The 14,668-nt window shown below is 44.5% G+C and overlaps 2 protein-coding genes across 2 annotated transcripts in view; one reads left to right on the forward strand and one right to left on the reverse strand.

Annotated features, from left to right (window-relative positions):
- The window catches only part of LOC124775900 (adenylosuccinate lyase), a 492,241-nt gene that overhangs the window by 387,829 nt on the left and 89,744 nt on the right, over positions 1-14,668 (reverse strand). The window lies entirely within an intron of this gene.
- LOC124775902 overlaps positions 1-14,668 on the forward strand; it is a 37,079-nt gene that overhangs the window by 19,723 nt on the left and 2,688 nt on the right. Inside the window, exon 2 of the mRNA XM_047250738.1 lies at positions 4,006-4,161. Within this exon, the coding sequence (XP_047106694.1) occupies positions 4,006-4,161 (156 nt within the window). The remainder of the gene's footprint in view (positions 1-4,005; positions 4,162-14,668) is intronic.

Here is a 14,668-nt window from a genome sequence, read left to right on the forward strand (position 1 = left end):
TGTGGGATAAGACGATCCTTCTGTTGAGCCTACAAATGGACCCTATTCCAAGGAGTATCCGAAACACTTGACACTACCTTTCTATCACCAATAGAACTGCAAGGTATGAGCCACAGGAAAACCCCTTTTTTATGCGCGATGTTTTGGAACATATTAGGTAGCACATGCATAGCTATAGCGATCAGTGTATCGTAACGTCATCCAAAGATGGTACAGAACCTTGGAGTTAGAGGGACCGAGGTCTGCCACCACTAGAAAACCCCTTCAGCAGAAAACATGACTTCGTCCGTTTCCTCCTCTGCCTCCAGCGCGTTTAGCGTTCTCTACGTTGTTGTGACAACCGAGGACGCAACCGACGTCACCTAATATTCCCAGCGCCGTTAGACCCACTGGGAACAGTTGCTCTTGCGGTCCGTCGGTGTACAAATGTAAATTTGCTGCCGAAAGGGTGTGCCCCTAAATTTTGCCACTCTATATCGACAAGTTTCTGCCCTCTACAACGTCAGTAAGTTTGACGGTGTCGTTACGTGACAGCCTTTACATTATCGTACTCGAAAACTTCTCTCCTATTAATCATCACCTTGTCTCATATGGACGGCATCTAGAGAATCTCTGACTGTCGTTTGGCTGCTCCTCGAGATACATTCATCGCGACACAGTAAAATGACAAGTTATCGTACTGACTCCGAGAAACAACGTCGCTTTTAGCACGGGCATCCTGCAGAATCAGTCGTGGCGTGTGTGAAGCCGGCATGGCTCAAACGCTCGCTAAGTATAAATGTGGATATAACAAAACTGGGGAGAAAACAGACAGTCTGGTAAACAGTGGGTAAGTTTATAGAAACTAAAAGCGCGCCTAGTCATTCGGACAACCACGCGAGTGCGTCACACAAGGATTACGTGCGTTACGCTCGCCATATGTGGCTTCAAGTCGCCGCCTCTTTGATAACACAAACCCAGCCCAGTCGCCGTTTTTGCTACCATTTCTGGTGACAGCTGTCGAGAAACACAATGTGTTTTGACAGACTCCATAACGGAATATCGCCCTTGCCCAAAACAGTAAAAACTGCTGATACTGTTCTAGCCGCATTATCTCCCGAGTCTTGTTCCAGCACTGGCGACGTGTTGACAGATGTTCTTTCACATCTTTTTGCAAATATAGACAGCACGTCGTACTGCTACGGCCCAAGAATTCACTCAAACGAATATAAAACGAGTACACTTCCTGCAGTTAAGAACAGGTCACTTCCATTTTCCCAACGAATTTTCGTATATGCCATTCTTGTTCATCAACAGCCATATTTATCTGTTTTTCATCGTACACTCGCTTCAAGTAAGTTTAAGTATGAAACAATTCGAGAAAAAGCTAAATGTTGTGTGGCACTGTTGCGTGTGATATCCCACGGGGTGGGTTCGGCGCCTGTCGGAAAGTGTGTTCTTCCGCCGCGCGCATCAGACCTTTTCGTTGTGGATATGTGAAAGTTGTGTGGCATGTGTATTTCAGAGTTTAAGTAAGTGTAATGGATGCTTATATAGTGTAGTGCTATGTCTGCGTTGCATGATTAGGATGAGAGAAAGGAGAGGGTGAGCTGCGGTGCTGGCACGTATCCTAGTCCTCTCGGACAGGACTCAGGGGGCCGCCGTGTTTCACGTCCCCATCCGACGGACGGATCACCATCAACAGCTCACCTGTCCTCAGTCATAAGTCAGTACGGGGAGATTTGGTTCAAAATGGCTCTGAGGACTATGGGACTTAACATCTGAGGTCATCAGTCCCCTAGAACTTAGAACTACTTACACCTAACTAACCTAAGGACATCACACACATCCGTGCCCGAGGCAGGATTCGAACCTGCGACGTTGCGGTCGCGCGGTTCCAGACTGAAGCGCTAGAGCCGCTCGGTCACTCCGGCCGGCGGGGAGATTTGGAATTTAATCCATGGCAAAGGTGCAAAGACAGGTGATGAAATTTTGTACTACCTTCTCTCCTTCCTCTTTCTGTCCAAACACTGTCAACGAAAATTTCTGACACCACGAGCATTCGAATCGGCTTACCTCAGAGCCTAGAGCCTCCACGCAGGCATGCGTTAGCGACTTCGGCTATGTAGGCGCGTTAACAATTCGGTTAAGCGAATGTGCAGCCAAACTATTGTAAATTTTTGTACGATATCTAGCAGGCACTTTCACACTTGGGCCAAAAAACTAAATGAAGTTGTAATTACGGTTTGACTACGCGGATTGCTGTTGCAACTGCCCGTCGGTTTTCATCAAAATCGAAAATTTCTACCGCTGTTTTTCAACATTTATCCATTTCATTCAAGTGTCAAAGTCTGGTATATTTTAGCGCAGACTCATAAAACAACATAGACAAATAACTACCGATTCATGAAAAGGATCTTCGTAATTTATTGTGTGTTTTTACACGAACGCAGACGAAAAAAGCTACTCTTACAGTTCTCTGAATGTGGTTAACCCTTGTAGAAACTGCACAAATTTTCCTCCTGAGTACTCGACATACGCAACTCAAGACAGCTACAACCGACGGTGGAGTACTAACACCTAGTGTAATTACGTCCTTGCTCCTCGATAAACCGAGCCAGATGGCGTTGTTAGCAAACTGGACTCGCGTTCGAGTGAGGGACGGTTAAAATTCCTGTCCGTTCATCCAGTTTTCGGTTTGCCGTGATTGCCCTAAATCCCTCGAGGCAAATGCCGGGATGTTTCCTTTCAAAATAGACGGCGGATTTCCTTCCCCATCCTTCCGTAATCCGAGCCTGTGCTCCGTCTCTAATTATCGCGCTGTCGAAGGGACGACCTCTTAATTCTTATTAGCACAGGTGAACGGCGTTGAAATTTCGTCGCACTCTATTCCAAGTTTTCCTACACTCGATTAATATTTACTGGCGTTCGAACTATTTTCGGATGGTTGCGGTTTTTCCTAGCTACGGAACCCGTTTCGCGCCTTTTCTGCCACTAAGTTTTGCAACGGAGACTTTGCTGGAGCTTTAGCCCAACCACTCCCTGCGGAAATCAGTGTGTTGGTTAGAAAGAGACCAGCTGACAGCTTGCAAAAAAGCTGTCTGCGTGCTGGACGCACTGGACCTATACTTGGAGTTATGGTCTGGCGTCCGATTTCGTGTGACAGTAGGCGCACTCTCATGGTTATCCCACGTACCATACCCGCAAATTTGTACTCAGTCTGGTTATTCGACCTATTGTGCTTCCATTCACGAACAGCATTATAGGGGGTGTTTTCCAACAGGATAACGCTCGTTCACATCCCGCTGTTGTAGCCCAACATGCTCTATAGACTAACGACATGTTGCTTTGACCCGCTCGATCACCAGATCTGTCTCCAATCGAGCACATATGCAACTTAATCGGACGACAACTCCAGCGTCATCCACAACCAACATTAACCGTCCCTGATTGACCGACCAAGTGCAACAGGCATGGTGTTCCATCCCACAAACCTGACATCAGACACCTGTTCAACACAATGCATGCACTTTTGCCTGCTAGCGTTCAGCACTCTGACGGTTACACCGGTTATTAATTTATCACCATTTCACATCTGCAATGGCTTATCTCGCGCTTACATTATTAACCTTTGATCTTGGAATGTTAATCACTTACATATGTTACCAAGACAAATATGTTCCCGGAATTTCATTAGTCTACTTTAATTATTTCTTGGTGTTCCAATTTTATTTTCCGTCAATGCATTTATGACAAAATACCAGTTCCACGACAACAATTAGCTTGCTTTTCGACCCCCCACCGTCCCCCCTCCCCCGCGGAAACAATGCAGAAAGATGCATTTTATCACGAACATACTGGATCCGTTACCATACAAAACAGCAGAGGATAACAGTAGTGGTACTGAAAGTCACTTTACGTGAGAACACAGCTGGTCCAAAATACATCCTCCTTTTTTCTTACTTTTTCACATGTCGCACAGAAATCCTTTTACGCCTCGAAGTGAGCCCTTCTCCGCTGTTCCAGATGCTGTGCTGCGTCTGCATCGCGCTGGTGGTCTACACGATCCCGGGCAACTTCTCAGAGTCAGTGCTGCAATACATCACGTACGGCGGCTACATCATCATCGTCATCGGTGCCATCGTCGGCCTGGCCACCAGGGACCCCATACCAAAGAAAGTGGTGAGTGCTTCCACCCGACGCCAAGTGTCTGAGCAATGCCGTACCTCCCTGCAGCAGTCACTCTGCTGTAACATTCATGCTTCCACGCGGCACGGCGCTATACCTGTGTGTTCCGTAACTTACATTTTTTCTTTGAGGGGCAGGGGGTGGGGAGGGGGGGTTAACTTAAGGTACTGGGTAAGGCTTTTGTTACTGTATACTCTTAGCTGGCATGCCTGCATGAAATATTTCGGGGACTTAAACACCAATGCTGGTCCAGCTGGTAACATTTTTGCTGGTGGTCTAAAAATGCATGGAGCACTTGAAATAATTTTTAAGTAATTTATCCTTCATCTTTCGATAATCATTAACCGCAATTACCGGCAATTGTTTTTAGGGAATATTTTCTCCCGACTAACAAAGCATTACATTTCTCTCATTATTAGCGCACGATTCGATAGCCTGAGCGTAGGGACAGTCTCGACACTCACTGCAAATTCTTGCGAGACATTTCACACGTACCACACCGTACGAATTGTATTTGCGGTTACCTTACTAGCATACTAATACTACATTGATTAGAGGAGTGCGCTACAACCCTCTTAATTTTTATGCTTATAATACTAGCCTACAACGGGGACAACTTGAGTTCGATTTATCATAACAGGTGCATAATGGACGATGAGTCATGGTCATTTCGAGCTGCGAGCCTCTCCGTTCCACTGAAGTACGTCTGACGTACCTAATCGAAGAATAACAGTCCACTAATTTATTTTCACCGCTTCCAACATACTGTTCGGCATAATGGGTGCAACGCAGCATTAGGCTTACCTGCAGCATCAAGAGAGAGTAGGCATTGTAAATATGAGTTTATTCAGTCAACGGTACGTGGTCGGTAGCGGCAATGAGAAGAGCTATATCGCTCCTCTTATTGATGTGTTTGACATAGTTACAATGGCAGTTACAGCCGCAGCTTAGGCGCGAACAACAGAACTCCTCTGAATCCCCACCATCTTACATGGAAAATGAAGTCTCTGATTTCAAGACTGTCTCGAAAACTATGACCGACAGACGAGTGCAACAAAAGCTATGTTTATTGTGAAAGCTGTAACAATCTTATACATATACCATACTGAAGTTTCGAAATTGTTCGAAAAGCTGCTGAGAGATGCCGCTGTACGCTGCGCAACTCGTGCAGTGTCAGTGTCCATAACTTGCAAGCAGTCTGTGCGGTCACATCACAGTCTTTTCGTAATGTCCACCACTCACAGGGCCTAGATGGCGCTAATGAACAACGAAATTTGGCAACAGTGTCTCAATGGAATTGGGTTCAGATGCTACACAGACCGCCGATTCAAGCTCGTCCAGCGTGGTGGCGTGGTTCCCGTAGGCAGGATCTTTCCATGTGCCCCACCAAAGGAGGTAAAAACAAGTTAGATCGGGCGAATATGGAGGCCAATCCACCCCTGCCCCATTAAATTTGCTACAATTCAACTCCCGAAGTATTCACCAAGAAAGCGAAACACCTGTTCGGTGCGATTGGTGTGGACCCATCTTGCACGAACCAGTCAATGCCTGGTCTATCATCCAATGCTCACTCAGTAGCGACAAACTGTTTCAAAATTCCAACTTAACAATCACTGGTGATCGTTTCTCGCATGCCAAAGGGCCTGTAATACCCCTATTGCATACCGCAGCCCAAACAATAATTTAGGGAGAACACATTGAGTGCGCTTCACACAAATGGGAATTTTACTGGAACGCCAGAATCGTCAGTTTTGTTTATTCACGACTCCATTCAGATGGAAGTGTGCTTCATCCGTGAACCAAATGCAGCCAACATCAACTCCTTCACGGTGAGAATCTGGTTCCCAAAGTCTGGCCACACTTGCAATGCTCTGCATTTTGAATGGAAAAGTGTAGGCTCATTCTCAGTACATACTGCGTGCTGGAACGCTTCAAACCAGTCTCTGCTGTAATTCTTCAAACCGATTACCTTGGATTTCGCCTTAAAATTTCTATAAAACGTGGCGAAATTTTCAGTATGAATTATAGTTTCCCTGGAGCTAACATTCACCGCTAGATCATCGGCCACGCTGCCTGTCCGTTGGAATTTGGCGTAGATCTCGTGACTGATTTTCGCATCGGGTCCGTTTGGAACATTAAATCGTGTTTTAGAGCCGCGCCTTGTTGCCGTAGGACTGTGATCTTACCTGCAGTGTTCCAGTACCAGAAAAACATGTTGTTCAGTGGAATAGATGATTTCAACCTCTTTCTTCGGTACGGTGACTTCCTTTCACGTTTCAACGATGGAGCTGATCGCTCTGAACTCTGGCGCACTGCTTATAGGCACCACGTATTGCGATTACAGCGCCATCTGTTTGCAGCTTTTCGAATTATTTCGAAACTTCTGTATAAAATTCTGACAACTTTCACGACAAAAATACCGTTCGTTGTACTCCTGTATTCATCTTAGTTTTCGACATATTTCATCTTGAAATCAAGGACTCCTTCGCTGGACACCCTCTACATCCAGCGCCGCCACGAGAATAAGGAATACGTAGGTGTCACCATCATCCTCATTTTTCTCTTACATTACTGTTGAAAGTAATATAGCCAAAGGAAATTTATATTATGGTTAAACATAGTTACCATTACTTTTCCGTATAGAGAGCTTCGGGTTGGATGTGGAATGTTGCAGATTAAAAATAGTATATCTGAAACTGCTCTACTTGTAATTGCGTAAAAACTAAACGTAAATAGCACATATGTATCAGACGGAGAGAACAGAGAATATAAACACATGTTAGCTAGGCTATTTTTATAGTTGTACACATTCCAGTCGTTGTCACAAGCAAATTAGGAGTCCCACTAATAGTCAACGTACTATATTTTACGAAAAGAACTGCGGCTTGCGCAACATGCTGGTTAGCTAGGAAAAAACAGATATGAATGAAATTGTCTCGGTTTTCAAGCCGCGTCAATTCCAATAAAATTCGAGCTTTCGACGGTTATCTGCATCGTCGTAGTCAGGAGCTAAGCTTGAGGTAAAATGTCACAATGTCACCGGTGGATCTCTGTCTTATTGTAGGGTAGATTTGTTCTATCCTACAATGATGTCATTCCAATGACATCATTGGAGTGCACGTTGATGTCGCTGTGGGGCTTGAAGTCCCATACCACACTCCGATAGCGTAAGTTCAAGGTAGCAGGCAATGGGTACCACAACTACATAGGTACTGATATTATCTGCTTATATAGCCACGATTAAGGCCGCTGTTATCGGTCAGAGAGAGTCGAAACGACGCGTGCGCAGAAGGTGAGTTGGGCAGCTCCGCTCCACAGTAGGACTGAGTGACGTCAGGTGACGCGGGATGCCGGCGCCACGCATGAAACTGCCGCTCCCGCCATACCACAACGGTTGAGCACCGTCGTTGCTTCCCCTGGTCTCCGTTAAAATTGTTGCTGTTCATTCTGACCTCAGCCGTCGCCTTTATAAAGGAATCCCAATCTATCAATGCATGAGTCAAGACTCGTGTTTTCAAACTGTACTTTGTGTCCGTTTTCCAGGCAATGCTCAACTATGGCCAACTTGTCAAGCTTCTTTTGTTTAATGTGTCTCTTGTGCTCGCCACAACGCTCTGCAACTCTACGAATTGTCTGACATATACAGATATTGCTGCACTCGCAAACGACACCATACACACCGGGCACACGAAGAGCTACGTCGTCTTTAACAGGACGCAGCATATCTCGTATCCTGAGGACGGACCGAAACAGTGGTTTCAGTCTTTGTCTCTGCAGCACACGTCCTAACTTGCTATAACCATTTTCTCAAAAATGGTTCAAATGGCTCTAAGCACTATGGGACTTAGAACTACTTAAACCTAACTAACCTAAGCACATCACACACTTCCATGCCCGAGGCAGGATTCGAACCTGCGACCATAGCAGCAGCGCGGTTCCGGACTGAAGCGCCTAGAACCGCTCGGCCACAACGGCCGGCTTAACCATTCTCTCTGAGCATCTGTCTCAACTGCGGCAGTTCAGACTGTGGACGGTAGTTGTCAGAAATAACTTCTGCTCTGTCTATTAACGTGTTCAGGACCGCTGTCTTGTGGACAGGTGGTGAAAACTATCGGCGTTCAAGTATCGGACAATATGCGTCGGTTTCCTGTACCCTGAATTACCAAGCCGGCCTCTTGCCTTCTGCACAACTAAAACATCCAAGAACGGAAGCTTGCCATCCTTCTCCAGCTCGATGCTAAATTTAATGTTGGGATGGCCACCGCTCATGTGATCGACGAAGTGCTGCGGTGTATTTTCGAATTGACGCGACTTGAAAACCGAGAAGATTTTATTCAGACACGCCGCCGCGAAAGACTCCGAGGAAATACACAGATCTCTGCTCGCTTGTGAAGTTTCTCTCGTGTTACACGTTTCCCTGCTGTCCACGCTGAATCGTCACATGTGTGTTATCCACACATCTTACACTTGACAAACAATTCATTCACCCTAAACGCCATTCTTTCACAAGACCTAAGCAAAACTGATGTTGAAGATACGATTATTTAAAGGATGAGTATATTATGCTTCATAGGATAATGATACGTGACTGAAATATGCTGTGTGTGAATAGTAACTGAGGTGAGTGAAGACGCCTGATTCCACTGAACCGCTGGGGCATTAGTAACACATTTTATGTCATTCTGTAAATAACTAAACTATCGTTCGGTCAATTAACGACACTCGCCCAGTTACACCGAACCTAAGTCCTCAGAGTTTTCCAGAAGTAGTTCTCAGCGGACTCTCTTGTCACTTCATATATCCGTCTCAGCTAACTGCCTTCTCGGATCGTACCATTGTCCACGTTAATGGATACCCGCCGAGTTCTCAGTAAACGAAGAAGACATGACAATTTTTCTTCTAAATACGAGGATAGTAAATAAACAAGCAAGTACCACTTAATTCTGAACCACGTGTTGCCTCTCACCTTGCATTCCACAGCAGCCCTTAATTAACCTTTTTCCTTTAAGATGCATGTACCTGACGGTCGCCGTTCAACGTCTGAAGTCCAGTACTGACACATTACCTCTTTCATCCAAATTCAAGCACTTATAGCTCCTTCTTGAAGTACTGCTCATCGAATTCCTGACAACTGCTCACAAGGGAAACTCCCCATCACATACTCCTCAGATTTCATGGTAAGATGACCCAGTGGAAACCTCACCAAAAACAGAACACAGATCAAGCATGAAAACAGGAAGATGTTGTATTGAAATGTGGAAAAAAAAACGAAATAAAAACTAGAAAGATTAACAAATGTAAGGTTGAGTGAAGCGGCAGAGTCACAGTGTAGAGGTTAAGTGGTCACGGTGTTGGACGGCAATGCGGACGAGCCGTGTTCAAAACTCCTTCGTGGCCTTTATTTTATTTTGTTTTTCACAAAATTATGAACTGTACGTCCGGTCATTGATATGCTTGTTGTCTTCCGGTCACTTGTTGTCATACTATCACTGATTACAGAACATGAGTCATGTGGTAAGAATACATCACCACGCAAGGAAACGTCATGAATAGTGAGAACAGGCGAGATACCGCACAGACGTCTCACAGAAATGGAAAAAAAAAAAACAAATAAACGGGTGTGAACTATGTTACATGAAGGGAATTCAAGAGTAAAAACTTCCAAAACGGAAAGTAACGTCAAAAACGTTAAAACGTATGTTTTGATAGAGCACAGGGAAAACAGATTGTGAAACTGTTGCATTCATTTTTTGTAGCTTATGTGACAAACTATTACGTTTTCATTATTTATTCGCGAGTAATCACATTCACATTCATACGAACATCTAAACTGGGCAAGGAGGCATATCCTATTGACTTACCAGGCGTACAAGTTACGTGCTTCGATAAAGATTCCTATCACATGACACACGTACTGTCACTAATGCCGTGGCTGACACAACTAACATGTTTCTCGGTGGAGGACTCGGTTGAATTGTCGCCTAGTCATTAAACGTTTGCGGTTCCCATCCGAAAGCTACTTACTTTCAGCTGCTAATAGAGTAGTTGTGCGGAATCAAGTTTCATTATAGGTCCCATTCTTACACCTCACTGTTGATAACGGAAGTTACACCACGACAAAGGCACAAAACTGAATACAGCGAGAAAAAAAAAGAAAAAAAACGTTGGTACAAGGGAGCTTTGAAAGCAGCTCGCCTGCTTTGCAGTCCAACACTGGAACCACTGAACCACGACGATGTGACTCTTGTACGTGCCATATGTTGCACTTTTTGTGATTGGACCGTTCACTGTTTCTATATCGTTTTTTTTTTCCTTCACAGTTCAGTACACCTTCTTCCCGTTTTCTTGCTTCATCTGTGTTCAGTTTTTGACGGGCTCTTACCACCAAATCTGAGGGGTTGCGATGGGGAGTTTACCTGGTCAGCATGCGACTGCCTGAATGACCTCTTGCTTCGTATTACGCTTCCAGCAGAAGCATTATACTCTGCGCATCATATACGCATGTAAGACCGAAACTATAAGAAATTAATTTAAGACACTCAAGGAATTGTTAACAACTGTAATGCACAAGCTATTGCATGAATGCATGACTAACAAAACATTTATTAAACTGCATGTTGTTGAAAACCTTTATTACTTTGCAAATGTTTTACCATGGTGGATAAAAAAACGCATCTGACTGGTGCGAAACGCTATACATCTGTTCAAATGAATAATGTAGCAACAATTATTGCAAATTAAAATGATGTAATTTTTTGTCTATCAATGTTGGCGGTCACGACACGGCAAAGAGCATGCACATAAATAGTGCTACAAATTCAGCTGCAGAATTTTGTGGACTCTCCAATATTTAAATACAGCATCTGTAACCAAAACTTTCTTAACTTCCTTGCAGAAGCAGCTCATAATTAATTCTCCAATGAAAGTCACGGCGACTTCCTTCAACTGTCCAGGTAGTGTTTGCAAACGATAGTGGATGCCAAGTACACTGCTGCAACCAGGTTCCGCATTGTGAAAGTACTGTCTCAATTTATTCAGGCCCAAATTAGGTAGCACTAGCGATTATGTTGATGGAATTCTAAACCATGCCCTTAACACGCTGGTACATCTTATGCAGAAGTGTAACTTTTGTAAACTCTCGTCACCAGTTTTGTAATGGCCTCTTCGCTACTGCTGTGGAGGCCGAGTTGCCACTGTTTTTAGGGTAGGTCGAGTCTGAGTTCGTGAAACGGTTTCTGGTGCGGTACACCGGTAAGACAATTTCTCCCTGCCACTATTACACAGCTATTCCCCAGTGCCAGTTAACAGGATAGATAACGAAGGTTCTACAACACTCCAACGAAATAGTAACAAAGTCACAAAAATGAGTTAAACAGGTTTACTTATCTTTGTGACTTGTCGAATAATGAAGTCTACAGCACTGCTTGTAATATAACACGAAAAGGTTCTCAACGGTTAAGTGCAAATAATCGTAGGCAAACTTCACAGTAGCTAGCAAATACATTTTACAGTAGCTATCTTCACTTCTAAGAGTTCACTAAACGACGTTCCATCTCTAAGTCAGCCCTGGACGATGCTGTATAACCAAGTGGGCGAGAGCTGCTCTTCTGTCTTCCGAGTAGGTTTCTGTCCGTTGTCGTCTGGTCATTCGCGAAGTGTACACAGGTGGCAATTGGCCGAGGCGAAGTCGATATCTTCATCCTCAGCGCCGCCCGTGGGGCTGGCGGAACCTGCGCAAGTGGTGAATCCCCATGACACTGCCAGCAGCTCAACTGTTTGCGCCTGTGGCCCTTTTGCCCTCGTTGTGTCTTGTTCGGACGAAATAGCAGCAACAGAGACGTTCAAGGGACTCTAACTGGGATCCTTCAAAGAAAGACGACGTTGGACTCGTGAAACGCTGTTGGGTAAATTTACAGAATCCTTATCTGAGAGAAAATAGGAGAGGTGTTCAAAAGAAAAGGCACGAAACTGTAGGTATTTATTCAAAAAGTCTTTATTCAAACATAATCACCAGAGGCCTGAGCACAACTATCCAACTGTTCCACGAGCCGAAGGATGCCCTGTTCGCACAATTGCTGAAGCTGTGACAGGAACCAGCCCTCCACTACGTCCTTCAGTTCGTCATCCGAGTGGACGCGCTTCCCTCTGAGACTTTTTTTTTTTTAAACATTGAAGTCGCAAGGCGACGTGTCCGCGCTACAGGGCGGATGCTCTAGCTGGCCCCTCCTGGACGCGGCCATTACACTTCGTGTGACTACAGCCAAGTGCGCACGCACGTTACCGTGGAGCGGAATCAATCCCACCGTGAGCAGCCCAGACTGTTTGGTCTTGATGGACCAGCTCGGGCTTCGGAGTGTCTCACAGTACACGGCAATGTTATTGGTTTTCACGCTCGAAGAATTCGATGAGTGTCGGAAATCGGACGCTGAAAAATACGATGATCACCAACTTGCCTGCTGAGGGCACAGCTTCGAATTTTTTAGGCGAAGGTTACGACACTACATTCGCGTCCCTAGCTGCATCAATCCGTTATGCCAAAGCGGCATATCCAAATTTCAACCGGTCTGGTTGTTACGATGGTTCGTACCTTATCATTTGAACACTCTTTATACAACAGTTCTACTGCCTCCATCATACATGTCGAAAACGGATTATGAAGATAACGTGACAGAGATTAGGGCTCGTACTGTGACATACATGCAGCCATTTTTTTCTGCCTTCTTAGAATAATGGAGTAAGACAAGCTTCAGCTAACATTCATACAATGTACCCCTCCGCCATGCACTTTTCAGTGGTTTGAAGAACATGTCTGTACATAAATATTTAACAGGCGAGTAATGAACTGCAACATTTCATTGTAGGCTTGTCTGATTCTGCTAATTAAGATATTACATTGCGAACAGTGCTGCCGCGCTGTCATGAGTACTATATTGCTCATTAGTAATGATGCTACTACTACTACTACTAATAATAATAATAGTAATAATAATAATAATAATAATAATAGTAATATTGTATCAGAATAGCGCGGGAAATTATTTATCTAAATAAGATAAAATAATGAAGTTTCATGCTGCTAAACTCAAATTACTAGCGCAAAATTATCATCAACTTTCCGAGTATCACGACCTATAGAAATTTCTGAGCGTCATGATATTGAAGCATGTGAGGTGCTGAAAATGATCCGAGATATCAGTCAGCACACAGATTCGATGGAAGTCTACACATCGTTGAGGTTCGCTGCTATAGGACACTATGGGTTTATTTTTCACACAGACACATGCCTTGCGAATGGTCACGCCAGGGAGGACGTGATATCTGCTACTACCATGTGGTATCTGCCTCAATAATCAGCACAACGAGTGGCATACGGCTGTTGTGTAGCAATGAAGCACCTACTTTTTTTTAACAATGTGTGCACCGAAGAAAGACCGCTACATCTGCGTTTACCGCTATAGTGAGGAAGGGGTTGCGTCAGCTGTGACCACAAATCTCCCGTGATACAATTATTTCGCTCTTTACTAGCATACCATGGATCAGCCCAGTAAAATCCTATAAATCCTGTGTTGGAAAATGACGACGGACCGTCCAGTCTTAGGGCTGTAACTAGCATATGAATGCACATGGTCTGCAGAAACTACTTTTAAAAACATTGTGGAGCACATGTAAACAAACCACTTCCACAAAAATGGTAAGAGTTCTATACTACAACTTTTTTTATGTAGTGGCCTAAATGTCAAACTGGTAGCAAAAGTTAACAGTAACAATATCCGTTAAATTTTTAACACTTTTCAAATCTGACACGCTGTTACAATAGCAATGGCACGACTTACCAAACGGGAAAGGTATTTGTTGGGAAGGGAGTTTCAGGCGAGTTATCTCCCCCCGTCGGAATGCTCCTAGTTCTACACCTGAACCCACAAAAAATAGATCTTTGTTGAGGAATCAGGTGCTTTCGATGGTACTAATTTCCAACACCTATGACGCCCACAGAAATAACTTAGCGTTCCCGATCCACGCATTTTACGTAAGTCGTTTGTTTTTGTGAACTGTATCATAGTTTGCAAAACAAGTTTTTCGGCATCCTTTAGACCGTGGCACGTGGTTGGCGCCATGTTGTATACAGAGAGTACCACGGTCCAGAACGTGTTTTGGACACAAAGACTGACACGGCAGGGACGATGATACGAGTTATTGGTTACCGTCGGCGGCCACAGCTGTTAAGAACTGGGGCTGTTGCCAAGATTAGTCGCTATCTGGGGAAAGGTTCACAAGCTTAAATTGCACACCTCCTCCGGTATATTCTGGTTGTGTGATCCACAACGAGGCAGGGCACTCATATGTTGCTAAAGATATTGTACGTCATGTCCGTAGCACTGGTAGATAAAGTCCAATCCTTGGCTTTTTCGTACACCAAAGACGTCCTCAAATGAAAACATCTCACACAAGGGGCAGCCGGTAACCTTTACGTGCACGCCAGAATAGACTACATAAGAAATGG

The sequence above is a fragment of the Schistocerca piceifrons genome, chromosome 2 (assembly GCF_021461385.2).
Source record: "Schistocerca piceifrons isolate TAMUIC-IGC-003096 chromosome 2, iqSchPice1.1, whole genome shotgun sequence".
Lineage (NCBI taxonomy): Eukaryota > Metazoa > Arthropoda > Insecta > Orthoptera > Acrididae > Schistocerca > Schistocerca piceifrons.